This window comes from Rhinopithecus roxellana, chromosome 5, assembly GCF_007565055.1.
Source record: "Rhinopithecus roxellana isolate Shanxi Qingling chromosome 5, ASM756505v1, whole genome shotgun sequence".
Taxonomy (NCBI): domain Eukaryota; kingdom Metazoa; phylum Chordata; class Mammalia; order Primates; family Cercopithecidae; genus Rhinopithecus; species Rhinopithecus roxellana.
The window spans coordinates 151,931,000-151,952,874 of NC_044553.1; the positions used below are offsets into that span (position 1 = coordinate 151,931,000).

The 21,875-nt window shown below is 37.5% G+C and overlaps 1 protein-coding gene and 1 pseudogene across 2 annotated transcripts in view; one reads left to right on the plus strand and one right to left on the minus strand.

Annotated features, from left to right (window-relative positions):
- The window catches only part of UNC79 (unc-79 homolog, NALCN channel complex subunit), a 366,916-nt gene that overhangs the window by 77,040 nt on the left and 268,001 nt on the right, over nt 1-21,875 (plus strand). The window contains exon 1 of one of the 2 annotated variants that reach the window (XM_030930113.1): nt 13,327-13,433. The exons of the other annotated variant lie outside the window; for it this stretch is intronic. Within the exon in view, the coding sequence (XP_030785973.1) occupies nt 13,412-13,433 (22 nt within the window). The 5' untranslated portion in view covers nt 13,327-13,411. Of the gene's footprint in view, nt 1-13,326; nt 13,434-21,875 lie in introns of those variants that run through there. 2 annotated transcript variants of the gene reach the window in all.
- Nucleotides 19,759-19,859, minus strand: LOC115897839 (annotated as a pseudogene).

Genomic DNA, 21,875 nt, shown 5'->3' on the forward strand with positions numbered 1-21,875 from the left:
AGTCAGCCTTGGGTTGAGGCCCAGTGCTGTGCTGACCCAGTGCAGTCCTGGTAGTGTTGACCACAGTGGGGGCTTGTGTCACTCCACCTCCAGCCCCAGGCAGCTGAGAACAGAGAAAGAGAGACTATTTTTTTGACAGAGAGTAAGGGAAGAAAACAAGAGTCTCAGCTTTGTGATCCACAGAATTCTTCCAGATCTCTTCTAAGACAACCAAGGTGGTACCTGTATGAGTATGTGAGAACCACAGCATTACTGGGCCTGGGGTGCCCCTTAATACAGATACAGCTTAGATCACAGCACTCAAGTCCTCTCGAATACCTGGAAAGCCTTCCCAAGAAGGATGGACACAAACAAGACCAGACCAGGAAACTGATAAATACCTAGCTCTTCAATGTCCAGACACAGACAAACATCTGTAAGTATCAAGACCATCCAGAAAAACATGACCTTATCAAATGAGTTAAATAAGTCACCAGGGACCAATCCTGGAGAAACAAAGATATGTTGCCTTTCAGACAGATAATTCAAAATAGCTGTTTTGAGGAAACTCAAAGAAATTGAAGATAACATAGACAAGGAATTCAGAATTCTGTCAGATAAATGTAGCAAAAATATTGAAATAAAAAGAATCAAGCAGAAATTCTGGAGTTGAAAAATGCAATTGACGTACTGAAGACTGCATCAGAGTCTTTTAATAGCAGAATTGATCAAGCAGGAGAAAGAATTAGTGAGCTTGAAGGCAGCCTATTTGAAAATACATGGAGAAGATAAAAGAAAAAAGAATAAAAAACAATGAACCATGCCTATAGGATATAGAAAATAGCCTTAAAAGGGTAAATCTAACTATTATTGGCCTTAAAGAGGAGGTGGAGAAAGAGATGGGGATAGAGAGTTTATTTGAAGGGATAATAACAGAGAACTTCCCAAATTAAGGGAAAGATATCTATATCCAAGTTCAAGAAGGCTATAGAACACCAGGCAGATTTAACCCAAGGAAGAATACCTCAAGGCATTTAATAATCAAACTGCCAAAGGTCAAGGATAAATAAAAGCTCCTAAAAGCAGCAGGAAAAAATAAAGAAATAACATAAAATGGAGAGCTCCAATATTGACTGTTGGGAGTTTGATTATAAAATGCCTTGAGGCAGTCTTTTATGGGTTAAATCTTCTTGGTGTCTTATAACCTTCTTGTACTTGGATGTTGATATCTTTCTCTATGTTTGCAACATTCAATGTTACCTTACAGACCAGGAGAGGGTGGCATGAAATATTTAAACAGCTGAAGGAAAAATACTTTTATCCTAGACTAGTATATCCAGTGAAAATATCCTTCAAACATGAAGGAGAAATACCTTCCCAGACAAACAAAAGCGGAGGGATTTCATCAATACCAGACCTGTCCTACAAAACATGCTAAAGGGAGTACTTCAATCAGAAAAAAATGGATGTTAATGAGCAATAGGAAATCATCTGATGGTATAAAACTCACTGCTAATAGTAAGTACACAGAAAAACATAGAGTATTATAACACTGTAACTGTGGTGTGTAAACCACTCATTTTTTTTTTTTTTTTGAGATGGAGTCTCACTCTGTTACCCAGGCTGGAGTGCAGTGGCACAATCTTGGCTCACTGCAACCTCCACTCCCCAGGTTCAAGCAATTCTCCTGCCTCAGCCTCCCGAGTAGCTGGGATTACAGCTACCTGCCACCGTGCCCAGCTAATTTTTGTATTTTTAGTAGAGTCAGGGTTTCACCACCTTGGCTAGGCTTGTCTTGAACTCCTGACCTCATGATCCACCAGCTTTGGCCTCCCAAAGTGCTGGGCTTACAGGCCAGCACCACCACATCCGGCCCGTAAACCACTCTTAATTAGAAAGACTAAATGATGAACTCACTAAAAATAATAACTACAGCTTTTCAAGACACAGGCAGTATAATAAGATAGAAACAACAAAAAGTTAAAAAGCAGGGGGATGAAGTTAAGGTGTAGAGTTTTATTAGTTTTCTTTTTGCTTGTTTGTTTACTTATGCAAACAGTGTTAAGCTGATATCAGCTTAAAAGAATGGGTTATAAGATAGTATTTGTAAGCCTCATGGTAACCTTAAATAAAAAAACATATAAAGGATACACAAAAAATTAAAAGCAAGAAATTAAATCATACTGTCATGGCCAGGTGTGGTGGCTCACCCCTGTAATACTAGCACTTTAGGAGGCCAATGTAAGAGGACTGCTTGAGGCCAGAAGTTCCAGACCAGCTTGGGCAACATAGTGAGACCCTGTCTTTATAAAAGAACAAAAAAGAATTAAAAATAACTAACTAAGTAAAATAAAATAACCTAATCGCTCTCTATTATTCATCCCTTAAAAACTAAAATAAGTAAATCGTACCACCAGAGAAAATTATCTTCCCTAAAAGGAAGACAGGAACAAAGAAAAGAAGGAAGCAAAGACCACAAAACAACCAGAAAGCAAATAACAAAATGGTAGGACTAAGTCCTTACTTATCAATCATAACATTGAATGTAAATTAACTAGGCTTTCCAATCAAAAGACATGGAGTGGCTGGACAGATAAATAAAGAAGACCTAATGATCTGTTGGCTACAAGAAACACACTTTACCTATAAAGACACACATCGACTGAAAACAAAGGGATGGAAAACGATATTCCATGCCAGTGGAAACCAAAAAGAGCAGGAGTGGCTATATTGATATCAGACAAAATAGATTCAAGACAAAAACTATAAGAGACAAAGATGGCCACTATATAATGATAAAGGGGTCAATTCAGCAAAGGGATATAGTAAATATATATGCACCCAATAGTGGAGTACCCAGATATATGAAGAAAATGTTATTAGAGCTAAAGAAAGAAATAGAACTCAATACAATAATAGCTGAAGACTTCAACACCCCATTTTCAGCATTGGACAGATCTTCCAGACAGAAAATTAACAAAGAAACACTGGGCTTAATCTGCACTATAGAACAAACAGGCCTAGTAGATATTTACAGAATATTTTATGCAACAGCTGCAGAATACACATTCTTTTCCTTGGCACATGGACAATTCTCATGGATAGACCATATATTAGATCAGAAAACAAGTGTTAAAACATCAAAAAAATGGAAATAATATCAAGCACTTTCTCTGACCACAGTGGAGTAAAACTAGAAATCAATAACAAGAGGAACTTTGGAAACTATACAAACATGTGGAAATTAAGCAATATACTTCTGAATGACCAGTGGGTCAATAAAGATATTAAGAAGGAAACTGAAAATTTTCTTGAAACAAAAGATAATGCAACACAACATACCAAAACCTATGAGATACAGCAAAAGCAGTATGAAGACGGAAGTTCCCAGCTATAAGTGCCTACATTATAGAAGAAGAAATCTTCAAATAAATAACCTAATAATACATCATGAAGAAGTAGAAAATCAAGATCAAACCAAACCCAAAATTAGTAGAAGAAAGAAATAATAAAGATCAAAGCAAAAATAAACGAATTTAATATGAAGAAAACAATATAAAAATCAATGAAACGAGAATTTGGCTTTTTGAAAAGATAAACAAAATTGACAAATCTGTAGCCAGACTAAGAAAAAAAGAGGGAAGACTCAAATAAATAAAATCAGAGATGAAAATGGAGATATTACAACTTATACCGCAGAAATTCAAAGGAGTATTTAGTGGCTACTATGAAGAACTATTAATATATGCCAGTAAATTGGAAACACTAGAAGAAATAGGTGAATTCCTAGACACATACAACCTACCAAAATTGAACCATGAATAAATCCAAAACCTGAACAGACCAAAAACAAGTAGTGAGATTGAAGCCATAATAGAATCTCCAGGCAAAGAAAAGCCTGGAACCTGATGGCTTCACTGCTGAATTCTGCCAGACATTTAAAGAACTAATACCAATCCTCCTCAAGCATTTTGGAAAAGTAGAGGAGGGCAGAATACTTCCAAATACATCCTGTGAGGCCAATATTACCCTGATACCAAACCAGACAAAGAAACATCAAAAAGAAAAAAAAGAAAAAAAAAAAAAAAACACTATAGGCCAATATCACTGATGATTCGATGCAAAAATCCTCAACAAAATACTAGCAAACCAAATTCAACACATCTTAAAAAAAGATTATCCTTCATGTAGGAGATAGCTTTAAAAAAAAAATCAAGTCTATTTATCATGGCCAAATGTGATTTATCCCAGGGATGCAATGATAGTTCAACATACACACAAATCAATCAGGTGAGACATCATATCAACAGAATGAGGGATAAAAACCATATAATCATTTCAATTGATGCTGAAAAAGCATTTGATAAAATTCAACATCCCTTCATGATAAAAACTCTGATAAAACTGGATATACAAGTGTGAACCCAAAAGTATCTGAGACAGGTCTCATTCAATTTAGGAAGTTTATTTTGCCAAGGTTAAGAACACACCCATGATACAACACAGCCTCAGGTGGTCCTGATGATATGGGCCCAAGGTAATTGTGATATGGCCTGCTTTTATACCTTTTAAGGAGACATAATACATCAATAAATACCTGTAAGATTTACATTGGTTTGGTCTGGAACGGTGGGATAGCTTGAAGCACAGGCTACCAGGTTGTAGGAAGATTTAAATTTTTTCTGATTGGCAATTGGTTGAAATAGTTGCTATTATCTAAAGACCTGGAATCAATAGAAAGGAATATCTTGGTTACAATGATAAGGGGTTGTGGAGACGAAAGGTTATCATGCAGATGAAGCCTCCAGGTAGCTGGCTTCAGAGATAATATAAGCGTTTCTTATCAGACTTAAGGTCTGTGTTGATGTTAATACTGGTTGACCGTTCCTGAATTCCAAAAGGAAAGAGGGCATAATGAGGCATGTCTGACCCCTCCCTTTCCATCATGTTCTGAACCAGTTTTTCAGGTTAACTTTGGAATGTCCTTGGCCAAAATAAGAGGTTCATTCAAATGGTTGGGGGGGGCCTTAGAAATTGTATTTTTAGTTTACAGAAGAAATATACCTCGGTTTAAACAATGTCTTTCACATTAAAAACATGAATGGATAAGCAAATTCAGTAAAGTTGCCGGATATAAAATCAACATACAAACACATGCCAACAGCAAACAATCTTAAAAAGAAATCAAGAACGTAATGCCATTTACAGTAGTTACAAATAAGATAAAATACCTAGGAATTAACTTAACCAAAGAAGTGAAAGATCTCTACACTGAAACTATAAAACATTGATGTAAGAAATTGAAGAAGATACCAAAAAAAGACAACGATATTCCATGTTCATGAACTGGAAGAATTAATATTGTTAAAATGAGGATACCACTTAAAGCAATCTATAGATTCAATTCAAGCCCTATCAAAACACCAATGACATTCTTCACAAAAATAGAAAAAAAGTTCTAAAATTTATATGGAACTACAAAAGACCCAGAATAACCAAAGCTATCTTAAGCAAAAGGAACAAAATTGGAAAAATCACATTACCTGACTTTAACTTACACTACAGAGCTACAGTAACCAAAATGGCATGGTACTGGCATAAAAACAGACACATAGAACAATGGAACAGAACAGAGAACCTAGAGATAAATCCATACATGTACAGTGAATTCATTTTTGACAAAACTACCAAGAATATTGATTGAGGAAAGAACACTCTCTTCAATAAATGGTGCTGGGAAAACTGGATATCCACATGTGAAAGAATAAAACTAGACTCCTATTTCTCACCATATACAAAAATCAAATCAAAATGTTTTAAAGACTTAAATTTAAGACTTCAAACAATGAAACTACTAAAAGAAAACATTGGGGAAAGTTTCTAGGACACTGAACTGGCAGAAATTTCTTGAGTAATATCCCACTGGCATAGGCAACTGAAACAAAAATGGACAAATGGGATTACATCAAGTTAAAAGGCTTCTGCACAGCAGAAGAAACAATCATCATAGTGAAGAGATAACCCACAGAATGAGAGAAAATATTTCAAACTACCCATTTGATAAGGGGTTAATAACCGGAATATTTAAGGAGTTCAAACAACTCTATAAGAAAAAAAATCTAATAATCCAATTCAAAAGTGGGCAAAATATTTAAATAGACATTTCTCAAAAAATGTCATACAAATGGCAAACGGGCATATGAAAAAGTGCTCTACATCATTGATCATCAGATAAATGCAAGTCAAAACTACAATGAGATATTATCTCACCCCAGTTAAAATGGCTTTTATCCAAAAGTCAGGCAAAAACAAATGCCGGAGAGGATGTGGAGAAAAGGGAACCCTCATACACTCTTGGTGGAAATGTAAATTAGTACCACCACAGTGGAAGACAGTTGGAGGTTCCTCAAAAACCTAAAAATAGAGCTTAAGATCCAGCAATCCTCCTTCTAGGTATATACCCAAAATAATGGAAAACATTACATTGAAGAGATATCTTTACTCTCATATTTATCGCAGCACTATTCACAATAGCCAGACTTGAAAGCAACCTAAGTGTCTATAAACAGATAAACAGATTAAAAAAAATGTGGTCCATATACACAAGAGAGTACTATTCAGCCATGAGAAAGAATGAGATCCTGCCATTTGCAATGACATGGATGGAACTAGAAGTCATTATGCTAAGTGACATAGCCAGGCACAGAAAGAAAAACTTCACATGTTCTCATTTATTTGTGGCAGCTAAAAATTAAAACAATTGAACTCATAGAGATAGAGAGTAGAAGGATGGTTAACAGAGGCAGGGAAGGACAGTGGGGGTGGAGGGACAATGGGGGAGGGTTAATGGATACAAAAAATAGTTAGAAATAATGAATAAGATCTAGTATTTGCTAGCTCAGTAGAGTGACTATAGTAAAAAATAATTTAATTGCACATTTAAAAATAACAAAGAATATAATTGGATTGCTTATAACACAAAGGATAAATGCTTGAGGTGATGAATACACCATTTAACCTGATGTGCTTATTACACATTGCCTGCTTATGTCCAAACATCTCATGTAATCCATAAATATATACACCTACTATGTATCTTCAAAAATTAAAAATTGGAACTAAAAAAATTCACATGGCAGGTGTATTAGTCCATTTTCATGCTGCTTTATAAAGGACTGCGTGAGACTGGGTAATTTATAAAGGAAAGAGGTTTAATCGACTCACAGCTCTGTATGGCTGGGGAGGCCTCAGGAAACTTCACAATCATGGCAGAAGGGGAAGCAAACATGTCCTTCATCACATGATGACAGGAAGGAGAAGTGCTGAGCAAAAGGGGGAAAAGCTCCTTATAAAACCATCAGATCTTGTGAGAACTCACTCACTATCACAAGAACAGTAGCATGGGGGTAACCACTCCCATGACTGAATTACCTCCCACTGAGTCTGTCCCATGACACATGGGGATTTTGAGAATTACAATTCAAGATTAGATTTGGGTGGGGATGCAGTAGGCAAAAAGGTCAAATATAGCCAAGATAAATTTGAAGAATAAGCACAGTTGGGAGGAATTGCCTTATAAAGACTTATTATAAAGCTATCGTTATTAAGACAGTATGGTTAAACAGGCAGGTACAAACATACCTGTAGTCCAGAATACAAAGCTGGCAAATAGCCTCATATATACATTAAAAAGTTGACTTATGACCAAGTTGGAATGGAATTAGAAACTTTTGGGGAAGAGTTTAATAAATGGGTAAGATGCTACTTATTCATAGGGGAAGAAGCAGACCCCACTTCACACATAAACATAAACATAAATTTAAGTTGAAACAAACACTTAAATGTGAAAAGTAAAACTTCAAAACTTTTAGAATGAAATATAAGAATCTGTTTACAACCTTGGGTATAGGAAAGCACAAACTATAAAGAAAAAGATTGGTAGGTTGGGCATGGTAGCTCACAATTGAGCCCAGGAATTTAAGACCAGCCTGGGCAACATGGCAAAACCCTGTCTCTACAAAAAACACACAAAAAATTAGCTGGGGATGGTGGCATGTGCCTGTAGTCCCAGCTACTTAGGAGCCTAAGGTGGGAGGATTACCTGAGCCTGGAAAGGTTGTAGCTGCAGTGAGCCGAGATCACACCACTGCACTCCAGCCTGGGCAACAGAGTAAAACTCTGTCTCAAAAAAAAAAAAAAGGTTAAACTTGGCTACATTTACATTTTAAAACTTCCGTTCAGTTAAAGACTCCATAAACAAAGTGAAAAACAAGCCGTAGACTGGGAGAAAGTCTGCATTTTCATCTGGTATCATTTTCCTTCAGCCTGAAGAACTTCCATTACTATTTCATATAGTACAAGTCTGCTAGTAGCAAATTCTCTTAGTTTTCTTCTATCTGAAAATATTTTTATTTTATTTTCATTATGAAGGACTTTTTGTGTGTGCCAAATATGCCACTGCATTTACAGTTTTCTTTTTCTTTTTAGTATGGTAAAGATGTTAGTTTATTATCTTCTGATATCCATTGTTTCTGATAAGAAGTCAGTGTTAATTTGCATTGATGTTCCCTGTATGTAATGTGTGTCATTGTATATCATTCTTCTCTGGTTGGTTCTAATATCTTCCCTTGCCTTTGTTTTTCAGCATTTTGAATCTGAAGTGCCTAAGGCTTGACTTTCATGATATTTTTCCTGTTTGGGGGTTTGTACTTCTTTTTACATCTGTACATTTTTTTTTGTCACCAAATTTTGGAAAATTTTCAGCCATTATTTCCTTAAATATTTGTTCTTAAATATTTTAAAATAATATATTAATATATTATTATTATTTTTATCCTCTTCTTCTGTGAGTATAATTGTATGTTATAATTTTTGTTATTGTCTCACAGGCCCCAGGCTATGTTCCTTTTCTTCTTATTATTTTTTTCTATCTGTTTTTCAGATTGGATAATTAACAGTGATTTATCTTTAAGCTTACTTGATATTTCATCTGTTTTCTACACCCTGGCATTAGTATCATCTAGTGAATTTTTTATTTCACATATTGTACTTTTGAGTTCTAAAATTTCCAATTGGCTTTTCAAAAAATACAGTCTCAATTTCTCTACTGACATCCTTATCTTTACAGTCATTATAAGCATTTTTTTTTCACTGCACTGAGCAGACTTACATGATTTAAAATCTTTGTTAATGATAACATCTGAATCATCTTGGGTTTTCTGTTGTCTTTTTTCTTCACAATGGGTCAAATGGGTCACATTTCCTTATTTCTTTGTATGTCATGTAAATTTGGATTGTATCCTGGACATTGTGATTTTAGTGCTGTGGAGACTCTGTATTCTGTTATTTTCCTCTCAAGAGTGTTGACTTTTTTTTTTTTTTAGCAGGTAACTAACTTAATGGGATATAAACTATAAACTATCAGTTTATTGAATATCAGTTTAGTTCTTGTATCCCTAGTTGGGTTTTTGTTGTTTGCATGCAGGCTTGCACATGTGTGGTTCAGAGATCAGCTAGATATTTGGGCAGAGGTAAATAGGTGATATCTCCTTTACTGTGACTCTCTGTTTCTCATAGTTCTCCCTTCACTTTCTAGCAGCTGTAATTGCTTTTAACTATGTATTTTGGCATTTCGGGTCAATCAAGGTGTGACTATACTATTGGAGTCTTTAGTCACTAAGTGCATGGGGCGTTCCTCACGCACAGTATTTAATAAACATAATTAAGCCAAAATGGAATGTTGAGCATGAACTGTTAAATTTTAAAAATATATGTATAGTGTGGTATTAATTATAGAAAATTTAAAAAACATGTAAAATAATGTATGTTGCTTATGGAAATAGACATATATGATGTGTATGTAATTACCCTATCTAAAATTTTATCTTATTTAAAATTTCAACCCTTTCAATACAAACTATCTCCTTCCCTTTGTTTAATATTTTTTCTTTTTAGTACTTGTCAGCACTTAATATACTGCATGTTTTACTTATTTTTTGTCTTTCCCACTAGAAAATTAATTTTAAGAAGCAGAGATTATTTTTTGTCTTCTCTGTTTGCTAGTTATAACAAGTTCCTAGAGCGGTGTTTCACATATATAGGCACTCAATAAGTAGTTGCTGAACAAATAAATAAATAATATAAAATATAAGGACATAACCACAAATTTAGAATAATTTTTGTGGGGGCTTCTAATGTCTCTAAAATGTTTTATTTCTGAAAAGTAAAACAATGCAATGTGACAAAATATTAAGATTTGATGAGACTGGGTAGTGGTAACATTAGTGTTCATGATTTTTCAAGTATGTCTATGTTTGAAGTACTTCATTAAACAATAGAATGGGCAAAAAGTTTGGAGAAGACTTTGAAGAGCATTATGTTATAGAAGTCAAGGTAAGAGGGAATTTCGAAAAGAAACAGGGAGAAATTTCAAATGCTGGCATTAGTCACCAAGAAATAAAGCAACTGGAATTTACTATTAGGAAATTATTAGTGACTATTGAAGGAACCTGTTTCAGTCACAATTTGATAGCAAGTAGGGTAGTGAGGGAATGGAGAAATGGAGGCCACTTATTCAGTAAGATGATAGGCACAGCTTTTTGAGGATGAAAAATTTTTGCATGTTTGCAAGTAGGATGGGAAAATCCATTGAAAAGATGAGACTTAAAATGCTGGGAAAAAGAAAGATAATTAAAATAGCAAATTCTAGAATAAATAGGAATGTGTATAATTAGAGGCATAGGTTTAGTTAAAAAAAAAAGCATTGCATCTGGCAATGAGAAGAGGCACTACCTCTGCAACAGAAGAAAACTAAGCAGGAAGGATTGAGGTAGGTAGAGATACAAGGAAAGGTGAGGGAGTTTATTGAAGTAGTAAGGCCATATGTTGGAATGGAGAAACTGAGTAATGGATATGGCCCAGGTTAGTGAGTTAATGGGCATGGCAGAAGGCTGAAGCTGTGAGTGCCTAGGTTGATGATTAGAGTCTCAATTATATGGATGCTATCAGGCTTTGGAGGGTCCGAAGCATCAGAACAAACCTGAATGGACTAGGTGCATTTGAGGAGTCTGAGCAGTAATGTTAATAGAGGCCATCACTCATATGTGTCATTGTTCTAGATTCTCATATGTATACTTATTTATTCCTGACAACCTTTAATGTGACTATGATATGACCATTTTTCAGGTAAGGCAATTGAGGCATGGAGAAGTTAAGTAGCTTGCACAAGGTTACACAGATCATGAGAGGCAAAGCTGGAATTCAAACCCAGGCTGTGTAACTCCTCAGTCCATGACTTAACACCATTATACTCTCTCTTAACTGAGTAATGGGAGGGTTAATTGATGACAAATGAAAGATTGTTAAGCAGATGAGGGGATAATAGCTTTCCAGCACATACTTTGTTGTTTGTTTCTGTACTATCCAAGACACCTTTTTCTCATGTGTGTTAATTTCCAATTACTGTTTTCTTTATCAAAGCCTCAGGCTTCCGAGAAATTTCTGAATAACCCATTGAGCTTTCTTTTAGTCATACAAAGTGTTTGTCATCTTCTCAGGAATGTTCATGATATTCATATTTTCTTCAGAATGATTCCAATTTATTTTTACTCAAAATGAACTCTTGTGCATCATGCTTCACATAATCATTTATCTTTTACTAATAAATGGAACTTCTCTTTGGGATGTGGTTTTGGGAGTGAACAATGACATAGAATGACCAACCTGCCAATCAGCAAGATGACAGAGTCCAGTCACATATGCAACTCAAAGAGCCAATTCACTAACCTTTACGAACATTTTTGCAAATACCATGAAACTTGAGTACTGTGTGTGCATCACTATGGGCAGTTTCCCTATTGTTTGCAGGATTTTTTTTTTTTTTTTTTTTTTTTTTGCTACTCAGAAGCATCTCTCCTTGATGTTTGTTCATAATTTTTTCTTAATTGTGCAAGATTTCACCTGAATAGTTTGTATATACTACACAGAATTTAAAATTCTTTGCCTGAATAGGATCTTTTATTTTCTGAGGTGGAAAAACATTGATTTATCAGCATTAAAAGTCATTGTCAACACTTAACAGTTCTGTTCCTGTAACTTTTACTAAAGTAACCTGCTGTGACCATTATAATGGTCTTATGTGACTATTGCCCCTCAGCTTTAACAAATTAAACTATTTGAATGAAGAATGGACATAATGGTTGGCGATTGTGCCATACTTTTAGTTTACAAGGACTTGCGCATCCATTCGATCTGCCCAGTAACTCTTCAGGTGACGGGGCAGGTTTTAATGTTCCCATTTTACAGATAAAGAACCGGAAGTGTAGGGAGATTAGAAGATGGTCCTTGAGTGAGTAAGTGATAAAAATGGTTCTTGAATCCGGTTCTTCCCGACTCCAAGTGTCTCTCCATTCTGTAGTGGATTCTTTGGGCATCTTCCTATTAATATGCACGATGCCCTCGTCTATTGCCTTCCTTTCCCGCTGGCTTCGGTTTTCCAGTCGAGGGGCTTCCTAATGTGCCCCTGTCCAGCTGGGATGGCTGCAAGGGAGCACACCTGGAGTCTTCCAGTCTCCAGTCTTTCATCTTCCTTTTCTGTGGCCCTTCCAGCTTCACCGTCCGTGGAAATCTCCTCCTTCCTCCAGCCCCAACTTCTAAAGTCTTGTCACAGCCCCCTGGCAGTGGGACCTGCCATCCTCAATCATCAGCAGGAGAGCCCATCGCAGAGGGGAGGCGAGGGCAGGAACCGCAGCGCGCCGGGAAGCCATGCTGAGGGTTCCTTTTGCATTTCCTTCCTCGCAGTCCTCAGGAGCATCCTCGCGCCCTCCGGCCCCGACGCTCCAGCCCGCCCCGGATCCGCCTCCCTCTCCTTCCTCCTGGAGGTTGAGACGAAGCGTGGGACGCACCTGGGTCCCTCTCCGGTCACCCCGCTGAGGTTCCGGGGGCTGCTCCGGGAGCAGGATTTACAGGCCCGGAGAACGCCAATGGGAGATCCAAATGGTCGGGGACTCCGGCGCTTTAAGAGGCTTTTCTCTGGGAAACACCCGTCCCCTCCGTGCGCCTTATGAATGGAAATACTCCTCCCCCGGTCGAGCCCATTTTCCCATTTCACCAGGAGCCGCAGCCTGCTCTCTCCTTTCGGTCTCCCCGCCCACATCAACGCGGGCAGCTCCAGGAGGGGACGGACAGGAAGCCTTTGGCCGCCTATTAAATCCCACCCATTTCTCCGGGGGCGATTTCCTAACCTTCCGGGACCGAATTCTGCAATTTGATGTGCGTTTTGTCCGAATGGTAGCGACACGGGCCTAAGGGAGGGGGAAAGCGAGGGGGTGGGGGGTGGGGGGTATGCACTCTTTTCCTCGCAACATCGCTGGCGGAGCGAGGGAGCTCACACGACACAGATTTTGGGGCAAAGCCTTTCCATCTGGACAGCACCATGTCCACCAAAGCGGAGCAGTGTAAGTAGCAGCCGGCCCGGCATTCCGGCCCGGCCTCGGCTGGGAGCTATTGCAGCTGCGGCGTTTGCGGCTGCTGGGAGACCTTGGCATTGTGCTGGTGCGGGGGTGGGGGCTGAGGTTGGGGCGGGTGGGGGGTGGCGGGGAAAGAAGGTGGGGGAGGGTGGACGTTAATGGCAGCGCGGCGCTGTCCCCGGTGCTGAAAAATAATGCGGTCTTCCTCGGGCTCCAGCTGGGGTTTCGCAAGACTCAGAGACCCTGCGAAATGAAATTAAAATGGGGTCATTCTCGGGAAAAAGAGGCCTCGTATCTTTCACATAAACATTTCAGTATCTCTTGTTGGAGTGGGGGAAGGGGGGCAGCGGCAAATCAGGGGCGGGGAACTGTCAGTTGCAACCAAAGCCTGCCTGGTCTTCTGAGCATGCCCAGTTCTTGGTGCTGGAGCCATAGGGGAGTTTGAGTCTGCAGTTTCCACTTCGGGTGGAAGAGGCAAGAAGGGAGAGAAGGGGCGGGGGGTGGGTAGCAGGGAGCCAGGCAGAATTCTGGATTCAGTAAGAGGAAAATTAACTCACTAATGCCAACACCAATGCCAAAACCAACCATAACCTTGCAGTGCTTACAAGAAAGTGAAAGGAGCTTTGGGAAAATGACCTAATTGATTTAATTATTGTTCCAACGAGCAGGCTTCCTTTGTAGGGCAGCCCACACAAACTATAGCACATAGCACCGGAGGATTTTGATTGTCCCAGTAATGACTGACTGTGTGCGTGGTTGGAAGCAACCTGCTAACTCCTTGTGGATGGAGTAAGTTTCTAAGATGGTCCCCATAGTCTGTCTTATTGCGGTGCGCACTAGTAGGCCTTCGGTGTGTGCTTGGTAGGTTGATCAATGTGAAGGCTTTTTTTTGAGTGCACTTGAGGGCTTGAGGGATTCAGGAGCTTAAACTTCAGATTGTAAATAAAATATGTTTTTATTAAGCAATTAGTTTGAATTTTTAACAATATACCAGAACTTATTCACCTAGATGACTCCTTTCTTCCAAAGCAGTCAGTACACATTATATGGATAATGCTGTCACTACTTAAAAGTCTTTGTAATTCTTCTTTGGAATGGCTATTTAAGTCATTTTTTTGAGATACACAAAACAGTAGTCTCATTATTTGAGGGCAATATCTTATATATGATAAAATGCAGTATGTCATTTATTCACCAGATAAATTGAATAAACTGAAGGCTCATAGAATTCTCAGATTGATGGTTCATTAGAAATTGTGCATGTCCACCTACCATCCAGTGCTTGTACTTCTTTATGTTTTTTGGAATCTGAAAGATCTGAGTTTGAATCTTAGTTTTGCTACTGTTTGACCTTGGGCAAGATAATTGACCTCTCTGAACTTTATTTCCTCATCTGTAAACCTGGACTAATTATGCTCATGGGGTTGTTGTGGGGAATGAGAGAATACATATAAAAGGCTTAGTAGTGAGCCTAGCACATAGAATGTACTCAATAAATGATGGCTATAATAATGACAACCATTGCCCACTTTTAAATAGTCCATCTCCTCTAAATAGTTAGGGGGCTCTCTTGTGATTTTTTTGCATGTTTCCGAAAGTTAAATCTACACTCAAAATTAAGTTTTGCTTTTACAGAGGTTTTTGAAAAAAATTGGGTGCATTCTGTTTTGAGGAATAGTAACATAGTTTGAGTCCATGTAGAACTTCCCACTTGAGAATATCACATCCTGATATTATAATAAAGCCAAATGGTTTTATTATAGTATGGTTTTTAAAGGAAAAAACACCACCTGTCATTTGATTGTGTAGTTACATATTACGTAAGTAATTTCAGGCTAAAGCCAGTGAGTATTACTGTCCTCTTCCTGTGTTTTCCTTGTTATATTTTGAAATGGACTGGATGCTTTGTCCTGTCTCTTTCCTGGGCAATGAATAAAATCTAGGTATGGACTTGATTGTGTAGTGCAATTAATGGATTAAGTAGCTATTTTAGACGTGTTTGTGAAACAGATTTTTTTTCCATCTGTAGAGGATGAAAAGGACACCGTATCTGGAGCTAGAACATGTGGACTTGAGTTTTGTATGTCCTTCTGATTAATTGTGAGACACTGGGCAATTAACTTAATAGTTTTGTGCCTCAGAGTGTCCATCTTTAAAGTAAGGAATTGTAGTAGGAGCTATTTTTGCTTTAGTCTTAAGGATTTTGTAGGGCAAAGGAGGTAAATGGGAGTAGGATGCGGAAAGGATAAGGATGCCATGGATGTTTTTAGGTATCTGTATTTAGAATGAAGGTAATTTAGGAATCTCTTTTCTTTTTCTGTAAATATGCACTAACACAAGTGGATTGGCATTTTAGTGTACGTTATGTAACTGAAAAAAATAAAAACATAATAGGCTGCATAGTTGATGTTCATGAAGGAAAAATACTTTTTATAAAAAGAATGGCAGCATTTTATCCTCAGACTCGGTAGAAGTTTAGCTAGGTGTAAGCAGCAAGAGAAGGAAAGGTCAGAGTATTTTTTTTTTCTTCTACTGAGTGTGAAGACTACTGGATAAGGAGAGAATGGGAGAGCTCGTTTCTCCTCTGCATTCAGGAGTGTGCACACTACCACTTTCCTAAGGACTGAGGAGGGAGAATTAGGCTTAATATAATGTCAAAATATTATTTCTATTACTCTTGTTCTTGGAGCTTCTTGATGCAGATAAAGGTTTCACTGGTTTGACAAGCAGACATAGTTTTGTTGGACCAGCAAGAGAAAGCACTTGTATTTCAACCCATACTTGCGTTTCAACCCAAACCAGATTACTTGATTTACCTTTGAAATGTAATGTATCACAGAGATATGAAAAATGATTTCTATTTTATGTAGTGGCATTTTCTTTTATGAGATAAGTAATAGTGATGAAAGAGAAGCTAGTGGCTCACGCCTGTAATCCCAGCACTTTGGGAGGCCAAGGCAGGTGGATCACCTGAGGTCAGGAGTTCGAGACCAGTCTGACCAACATGGAGAAACCTCATCTGTACTAAAAATACAAAATTAGCTGGGCGTGATGGCACATGTCTGTAATCCCAGCTACCTGTGAGGCTGAGGCAGGAGAATCGCTTGAACTCGGGAGGTGGAGGTTGTGGTGAGTAGAGATCCTGCTATTGCACTCCAGCCTGGGCTACCAGAGTGAAACTCCATCTAAAAAGAAAAAAAAAGAAGAAGAAGCAGCTAGTTTTAGCAAAGATATAGTTTGAAGCCTTTAAAAAAATATTCAATCTGTTTCCTGTGCTATCTGCAGAGTCTCAAAACAGGAGGTGAAAGCTTCCTGGCACTTTCTCAGGTGATTGCAGAAGAGTTAATTTTTTTTTCTCCAAATGCTTCTTTTTTTTACAAACTTCACTGTAGTGAAAATGTTTGCATAGCTGATACAGAATTTGGAATGATAAAAATGAAATGCGTTTCGAATTCTAAAGAGGAGTCCCACTCCCTCCACCCCAAACTGTTTTTGTCTTCTAAGAATCAAAATTGACCAATCAGTAATACCTTGGGTGTGCTCTTTCAAAAGAAGCTCTGCTTTTGATACCAGCAGACATTCAGAGTTGGGGTTCTGGAATCAGACTGCTGCCTGGGTTTGAATCCTGGCTTCGCTCCCTGTAAACTCTGTGACCTTGGACAAGTTAATATCTCTAAGCCCTGACTATATCCTCTACCAAATGGGGATAGTTATAGTTGTGAAGATTAAATGAGGTGATTCATGAACAGTGCTTAGCAGAGAATCCTGGCACATAATAAGGACTTAATAAATGTAAGCAATTATCATCATCATCATCATCAAATATAAAACCTTATGCTTGCTGCCAAAATGGAGATAATTGTGAAGTTTGGATCTAGCCTCCCAGTAACCAAAAATATTTTTGATTATATCAGAGAGAAACAATTTTAAGAGTGTAGCTTTTTAGCACTATGACTTGAAGTTGAACTTGCCCCTCTCCCACGTATATGTAAAGGCCATGCTTGGAGAACTCAGTAGTTTTCCTTATTTTTTGCACATTATATGGTAACATCACTGAAATAGAAAACTACTTCTCCTTTCAATAGCATTACAATTGCAGTCATTTAGAAATCTTTGCACAATAATATCGCAAACTTCTCATAGAGGAAACTCTATTACAGTTTTATTCATATATGCAAAAATTAGAATGTGCCTATTATAACCATTTTTGTGGTTGCAAAAAGAACAATAGCTTTTAGTCATTGTCTTACATGACTTCTTTGTATCATTTGACACTAGTTGCTGCATTCCTGATTTAAACTCTCCTTTTCTTCTTTCTTTTCTGGCTGTTCCCAACCAGATTTTTTCTTAGGACTGTCTTCTTCCTGCTTTTTAAAACTTAGCTTCACACAGGACTCTGCCATTAGTCCCCCCCCCAACTCTTTTTTAAAATCCCACAGACTCTTGACCACATTCACTTGCATGGTATCATCTATGAGGATGCCTCCCACATACAATTTTCTAGTCCACAGATGTTTCTGTAACTACAGCCCTCTATCTCTACCCAAGCATCTTATACATACCACAAACCCAAATTCATCGTCCTTTGTTCCAAACTTGTGCTTCTTTTTAGATCAGTCATTTCAGTGAATGACACCACCTTGCTCATTTACCCAAGTCAAAAAATCGGAGTCTTCCTGAACTTTTTTCTCTCTGCCATAACTATTCAACACACTCCCAAGCCTTGTTGATTCTAGCTCATCAACAATCTCTGCTTTACCTCTTTGATCCAGCTACAATGAACTATTTCTTCAGTTCCTCCAATGCATCATGTTGTTTTTGCCTGAAATGCTTTCTTCCCCACCATCGTCTTGGCCTGTCTAATGCCTACTTATTGCTCAATACTTAGCTTTGAAACCCTGCCTGATTGCCACTTTCTCCCTGTATGCCCTATTTGTGTGCTCACACTATATTTCAATTAGTTTTCTTGTTAGTTGCCTTAATTTACTTTGTGTGTAGATTGTATTATGTTCCTCTCTGTGTTTCCAGTGTGCAATCCCTTGTCCATTGCATAGTGTTGGCACAAAAATCATTTATTGAAAAAGTAAAAATGACTGAGGGTGGATGAAATGTCTTTTATAAGGAAGGATTACATAACCAAGTGTTTGGATATCATTAATTTAAAGATTTTACATTTTTGTTAATATGAAGTTCTGCATTCTATGCAATGTGAAAATTGCACAAAATGCCTGCTTTTCAAATGGATTTACAGATAAATAAAATTACAGTTGTCAAAAGTACTTAAAATATATTTGCTAAATCAAATGTTACAGTATTTATGTAACAAGTTACATGTTTCTTGAACATTCATTGTGGTTTTGGTTCTGTCCGATTAGCTAAATTTTCCTTTTACTGTATTCAAAATAATAATTATGATTCTTAAAGTGGTAGGCAGTTTTAGCACACAGCCAGCTGGTTTTTTGTTTTTTGTTTTTTAAGATAAAGTGGCGATCTATCTAAAGTCAGGGCCTCTTCAGACTGTAGTGTTACTTGGATCCTGTTCAAGTTTTATGTATTGATTACTCAACTGATAAATAAGCTTTAAGTTGGGATTCTTGTTTTGCAGTATTATTATGTTGGAAATTCATATGCATTTGTTTCTTACATTTTGAAAAGATATGGATAGCTCTGCATAAATGAACATATATATTGGCTCAGAAATGAAATATTTCCGGTATCAAAAAGTACATTAAGCAAAAAATATATTCTTATCAATACTCTTGTTTTCTGTAACATGAAAAGCTCAACAATTTCATTTAGAACTTTTAGCTTCTTTCAGTCCATTTATTCTATTTGTGTCTTGTTTTTCTCTCCTTCTGGACTTTTCAAGACCAATGTTACCAACAGCATACAGCTTATCATGTGAGTCTCATTTGATATTTGATGTGGGATTAAAACTGGAGTAGTGTTCAGCATTTCAGGGTATCTTTCATTTTCATTGGTCTCAGGGTCTTGGTCTTCCAACAGAATTATACATGCACAAATGCACATGTATATACATAGACATTTATGTATATGTAATTTTATTTTAAGAATAAATGAGCATGCCTCAGAAGTAGAAATAGATAATAACTCATAAACAGTTTAGCATGTCAGGATTATATGTGCTTGAATCTTAAGCTCTCCAGGAAAGAGAGTTTAGATATTTATTGCTTGTGCCTATTATGTACTAGGTACTTTGGTATATATTAGCTTAATTCATTTTCATAACAGCTTTGATTTTATTTCTTCGATGTTCCTCAAGTACCTTAATTCCTATTTCTTCTTTTTATTTTTTTATACAGAATTTGTCACAGATTTGTTTGTCATCCTTGTGCAGGGGTCATGCCAGTCTTTTGCATATCATTCTAATATTTTCAGTGAACACTTACTGTTTATTCGTCCTGATTACAGGACTTATCATCTCTCTATTATAACAGCCTATTAATTTACCTCCCTGTGTCTGCTTTTGTCACCATCAAGTCTATCCTCATGTAGCTGCCTGAATGATCTATCTAAAATACGGAGACAATCATGTCCTTCTTCTCTTTAAAACTCTTCAGTATCTTCCCACCACCTTTGACCCATATTAGAGCTCCACCTCTTTGGGAATAGAGTGAGTTCTTCCTAGATATTAAAATGTATGTAGAGTAGTTGCTCAAAATGTTTAATGATAACATGACTATTCCAGATTCTTTTTACATCATCATTTAAAAATTCATTCCGGGTCCTCTTTAGGTCCTCCTTAAAAGGTGACACTGGCTGGGTGTGGTGGCTCATGCCTGTAATCCCAGCCCTTGGGGAGGCTGAGGCAGGCAGGTCACTTAAGCCCAGGAATTGGAGACCAACCTGGGCAACATCACGAAACCCTGTCTCTACAAAAGAATTCAAAAAAAATAGCTGGGTGTGGTGGCACGTGCCTGTGGTCCCAACTACTTGGGAGGCATAGGTGGCAGAATCACCTGAGCCCAGGAAGTCGAGGCTGCATTGAGCTATGATTGCACCACTGCATCCTAGCCTGGACAACAGAGTAAAACCCTGTCTCAAAAAAAAAAAAAAAAAAAAAAAAAAAGTTGACACTTGTAAAAGGACTGAGTGTCTCATATGTTCATATGTCCCTCACTAGTGCAGAGTATGGGAATCTATATTTCAAACTACAAATATTCCCTTAGCTCTTTGTATAATAATATCAAGCTACTGGCTTGCTAAAACTGCAAGATCTTTTCTATAGGGATAACTGCTAAGCCTGTTTTCCTTCATCCTCTATCTGTGCAGCTGAAAGTCTTAAGGCTTTGTTTAATGCTGTATTAGTTTCCTAGAGCTGCTGTAACAAATTAGCACAGACTAAGTGGTGTAAAACAATAGAAGATTATTCTCTTACAGTTCTGGAAACCAGAAGTCTGAAATCAAAGTGTTGGCAGGGCTGTGCTCTCTCTGCAGGCTCTAGAGAAGAATCTCCCTTCCTTGTCTCCCAGCTTCTGGGGGTTTCTGGCAATCTTTGGCATTCCTTGGTTGTAGCAGCATCATGCCAATCTCTGCCTCCATCTTTACACAGCCTGTGTCTCTGTATCCAAAGTTCTCTCTCCTTCCTCTTGTAAACACACGACATTTGATTTAGAGCCTACCTTAATCCAGTATGACCTTATCTTAACTTGATTATATCTGCAAAGACCCTATTCCCAAATGAGGTCACAGTCACAGTACCAGGATTAAGACCTGAACATATCTTTTGGGGGATACAATTGAAACCACTATAAACCTTATTACATTTTGTCTTATTAATGTTATTTCATTGTTATGTCTGATTCTATAATCCAACATATTAGCCATTCTTCCATTGGTTTTGTATCAATTACCAAAACAATATGCATTCCTATATGAAGTATCCAAAATAAAAATGTTGACAAAAAGAAAGCACAAAAGCCCTCTGAGTGTCATGCCATTAAATATGTTTTCTCAAGTCAGCTTTAAGTCACTAATCAATATATTTTAAATATGACAGTTTCGCTAGGTATAAATCTATCCTATCATGGTACCACTCAATCTATATATTTCATCAACTTGTCTATTCACTCAATAAATATTTATTGGGTGTCTACAATGTATCAGGCACTGTGCTAGGCTCTAAAGGAGCTTACAGTTGACTCTCCAAGTGCATCCTACTTTGCTGAGATGTACATACTCTCTACAACTTTTCTTTGATGCCCTGTCTAGATTCCTAAAAAAATAGGAAGTTGAAATGAACTTGGGATGACTTATTCATAGGGAGCCAACAATTGCTCCTGTGATCATTATTACTCTTTATTTTCACTGGAGACTAAAATTTTTGTGGAGAATTTTCTAAGAATCTCCAGTCTCCACTGTTCTTAAAAATAATGTTTTAAGCAAGTTTCACTGGCTTTTTCATTCTTT